Below are 3,791 nucleotides of genomic sequence, written 5' to 3'. Positions count from 1 at the left end.
CCTCGAGGCGCGCGGCGAGCTCAAGGAGCGACTCCTCATCACGCGGTCACCGCTGCCATCGCCCGTGCTGCGCCCGCTCCGCCTCTCGCGCAAGACGGGCTGTCTGTACAACCTCAGCGCGCTGGACGACCATGCTGGGTTGCCGGCCTCCAAGCCAACCACCAAGATGACACTCCACGCGGCCATCTACCCGAGCATGCTGTGCCCGCGCAGTGAGCCACGGGTACGATTCAATCGCCAAACGTGCCATCGGGCACTCATATCGACGCGCTAGGAGGTGCAGCTGGTTCCATCCATGGCCGCACCCGTGGCCGCGAAGACAGGTATCCTCGTACTACCCGCCACGGCGTGGTGGGCATCGGCGACCGAAGTGCGCGTCGTTCTTGAAGGCGGCCGCGTCGCGTGGGTACCTGTGACACCCTGCTTCGAACCCATCGCAGCCGCGCGCACTCGGAACTTTGTGCTCACGCCGCGCACGGTCGTCTGTCGCATGCCAGGCGGCCGCGCGCTTCAGCTGACGTCGGAACATGGCGCAAGCGTCCACTTCCGCTGCCCATCCGCGACGGCCTGCAAGGCGTGGGTCACCGCACTGACGCTTGCGATCGCGGACGCGTCGCGGATACAGCACGACCCGATCGCCTCGGCGCCGATCCGCATCCTCCCGAGCATGCGCAGCCGGTAGTCGTCGTAGCGGCTCTAACTTATGTATTACACGTGCTCTTGTCGGCGTTGCAACTGGTTGCGTCGACCGCATTATTAGCAGCCGCCTCAACCTTCACGAATGTGATGATGCATGCAAGAACGACGTATTAGCATGCGTGGAGGTGCACGGATCATGCCTCTCTTTACATGCACCCAGAGTTGGCTCAAGAAGTTCATTGACACGTTCCGGCCCCCGCTTTCTGATGGATGGCAGCCGCGTGTCGCGTTGGGCCTCGGCTGTGCCGACGTGTTGAAGCCACGGGCTCGAGATGCGCTTTCGTTTCAGCGCACCTGGTACAACTACGGTCGCACAACGTCGGAATCTGGAATCTGAAATCTGGAACCTGAATCTGGACCCGCAGTGATGTGGCCGTCCGCGCGACGTTTACTCGTACATACATGTGTATCGGTACTTCAAGGCAAATGCACGGTAGAAGCCGCAGCGTACGAGTCCTCGCGGTCGAGAGGTGTGCGTGGTATGCTGCGCCGTCCGCTCTTCTGGCCTTGCGCGGCTCAGCGTCGGATCAGCGTATGAGACACCATCACTCTTGCGCAAGTACGTGGCAGCACGAGAGCGCTTTTAATAAAGAGCAATGGTGGTGCTGTGAGCGAGGGTCCTTGGTTGACATGGGCGTCGGCGTGCCATATCCATTGGCAGTGGCAAGGTGATGACCCTCTATTGTCGGCGAACGGTTTGTCGAATCCAAGAGTCATTCGTTGTGCGTTGGGTTCTGCGACTGGCACGCGGCCAGAACTTTGCATCCCAGCGGCAACAATCGAATTGAGCAGGGTTGCACTCCAACTACAATCACCAGCTACAGTCATCCTTGCCTTGACGGACTTTGTTACTGCTGTTATTGACAGAGCACGCCAGTGTTCACTCACGCGCAGAAGCCTTGGCGTGGAGAAGATCAACGCAACTTCTAGCCGACGTAGGCACTACACTGCCCGCCATCGTCGAGCTAGGCAGCTTGCCATCAACACAAAACCATGCAGTTTCCAAGCGTCTTCCAAGCGAGCACTACATGCTACCGCCTCGCGCATGGCTCTGCAGGGCTCAGACCTTCTGCCTACCTACTACTTCGACTCGTTCATCCTCTCAAAAACCATCAACCGACACCCTGCCGGAGCTTCCAACAGGATTGCGCAATCGCACCAACTTCAACTAGACCATTTTATTGCCGACGAAACCCATCGCGCCTGCTCCCTGGAGCCGCAACGAGGTACGACAGCAGAATGGATGTGACGCTCGTCGGAGAAGAGTACTCCATGCGTTTACCAGGCAGCGAGGCCGGCGTCGCGCTCCTGTAGCCTGCAGATGTAGAGAGGCAGGTTTCGGCAATCAACTGAACCATCCGGATAATTCCGTGGAAGATACCGGCGGTCGCCAGAACAGCTTTTGCCTCAGCAGCCCCACGTAGCATGGTCGCCTCGGGTCCCGTCCGCGTGCTCACGGAGCGCATCATGAGCCGCGGCTTCGAGCCGACGGTCCACCGCATGATGGAGCGTGTACGCCCTCGGCGATGGCAGCGACAGCGAGGCCTCATGCGAACGCGTAGGTCAAGGCGACGGTGCGTCGGCAGCCCGGGCTCATCTCGGTCGAGACCATGAGCGACACGGACGACCACCACAAGTACATCGTCATGTCCGAGGTACGCTGCGAAGGCTTCGTCATGCCATTGCGCTGAGGCCACGTCGTCCTTGTACGTAGTGGCGAAGCCGTCGTGACTACGAGGCGTGGGAGAAGAGCGAGGACTTCAAGCAGTGCACGGCCAAGATTCACGAGCTCCTCGACATGCCGGGCAAGAAGACGCGCATCTTTGAGCGCCCGAAAGACGACATCTTCCTCTTGTAATCGGTCTATGTTAACATGCATACAGTATACGACGATCTGCAGCAGCCTCCTCACGCCTTCTCCTCGTCGTCCTTGGGCTTGAGGAACGCCTTGATGCGATCGACTGCTTTTGCACCGTCTCGGCAAACGTGTGCGTCTTGCACGACGACTCGCCGGCTTCGCTACGCAGCTGCTCTTCCTTGGCAAACTCTTCCATGAGCTCCTTCTGACGCGCGGAGAGCGTGTCGGGGATGTGCACGTTCATCGTCACGAGCTGCGACCCGCGGCGCGACGAGTTGAGCTCTTTGATGCCCTTGCCGCGCATCTTGAGCGTCGTGCCTGACTGCGTCCCCTTGGGAATCTGCGCATGTGTAAAATGAGGTCACGCACATGCCTTGAGCGAGAGCCTACCGTCATTTCGACCTGGCCCGTCAACGTGGGCACGACGATCGAGCCGCCGAGGATGGCCTGGGCGACCGAGATGGGCACCTCGCAGTGCACGTCGGTCTTGTTGCGCTTGAAGAACGGGTCGCTCGCCACCGAGATCGAGACGTAGAGGTGGCCCGACGGACCGCCTACGCGCGCGTGTGAGGTTCCATCGTCGCAGGATGAATATGCGGACCCTTGCTGCCGGCTTCGCCCTGGTGCGCGAGGCGCAGGTTCATGCCATTGTCGACGCCTTCCGGGATCTTGACTTCGACCGTGCGCGCCTTCTTGACCTTGCCGCGGCCGCGGCAGCTCGTGCACGGGGTCTCAATGATAAAGCCTATGGAAACGATATCAGTCAAGTCGGTACACGGTTGCAAAGGTACCTTCGCCTCGGCACCGACGGCAGGGCTGCTCGACGGCGAAGAAGCCTTGCTGGAGGATCTCGACACCCGAGCCGCCGCAGCTCTTGCACTTGCGCTTGCTCGTACCGGGCTTGGCGCCGCTGCCGTCGCACGGGTCGCAGGTCACGTCTGTGTTGAGGTTGAGGTCGCGCGTGGTACCATTGACCGCCTCCATGAACGAGACGTGGCAGTTGACTTGGACGTCGGCGCCGCGCTGCGGCTGCGGACGACCGCTGCGGCGACCGCCTGCCTGGTGGCCAAACATGGACGCAAAGATGTCTTCAAAGCCGCCGTGGAAGCCGTCGCCGCCACCGGCGTTCGGGTCAACGCCGGCGTGGCCAAACGTATCGTACTTTTGGCGCTTGTCGTCGTCGCCGAGGACCTCCCAGGCCTCGGTGGCCTCGGCGAACTTCTTGGCCGCGTTC

The 3,791-nt window shown here is 61.0% G+C and overlaps 3 protein-coding genes across 3 annotated transcripts; 2 read left to right on the top strand and 1 right to left on the bottom strand.

Moving 5' to 3' along the window:
- Nucleotides 1–7: 7 nt before the first annotated feature.
- On the top strand, nucleotides 8–682 carry SPRG_17673 (hypothetical protein; the record flags this gene model as incomplete). Its single annotated transcript, XM_012357059.1, has 2 exons — nucleotides 8–223; nucleotides 275–682. Exons 1-2 carry the CDS (start codon nucleotides 167–169, stop codon nucleotides 680–682), a joined length of 465 nt encoding a protein of 154 aa, XP_012212449.1. The 5' UTR covers nucleotides 8–166.
- Nucleotides 683–2,124: 1,442 nt separating this feature from the next.
- Nucleotides 2,125–2,557, top strand: SPRG_17672 (hypothetical protein; the record flags this gene model as incomplete). The annotated part of the gene is made up of 3 exons (XM_012357058.1): nucleotides 2,125–2,211; nucleotides 2,262–2,354; nucleotides 2,414–2,557. 3 exons carry the CDS (start codon nucleotides 2,125–2,127, stop codon nucleotides 2,555–2,557), a joined length of 324 nt encoding a protein of 107 aa, XP_012212448.1.
- A 50-nt stretch (nucleotides 2,558–2,607) lies between these two features.
- SPRG_17671 (hypothetical protein) lies at nucleotides 2,608–3,631 on the bottom strand (the record flags this gene model as incomplete). Its single annotated transcript, XM_012357057.1, has 5 exons — nucleotides 2,608–2,646; nucleotides 2,673–2,897; nucleotides 2,948–3,111; nucleotides 3,159–3,302; nucleotides 3,349–3,631. 5 exons carry the CDS (start codon nucleotides 3,629–3,631, stop codon nucleotides 2,608–2,610), a joined length of 855 nt encoding a protein of 284 aa, XP_012212447.1.
- Nucleotides 3,632–3,791: the final 160 nt, after the last annotated feature.

This window comes from Saprolegnia parasitica (genome assembly GCF_000151545.1).
Source record: "Saprolegnia parasitica CBS 223.65 unplaced genomic scaffold supercont2.712, whole genome shotgun sequence".
NCBI classification, from domain to species: domain Eukaryota; phylum Oomycota; class Saprolegniomycetes; order Saprolegniales; family Saprolegniaceae; genus Saprolegnia; species Saprolegnia parasitica.
The sequence above is the reverse complement of the archived record's forward strand: the minus strand, read 5'-3'. Positions and strand labels throughout refer to the sequence as shown.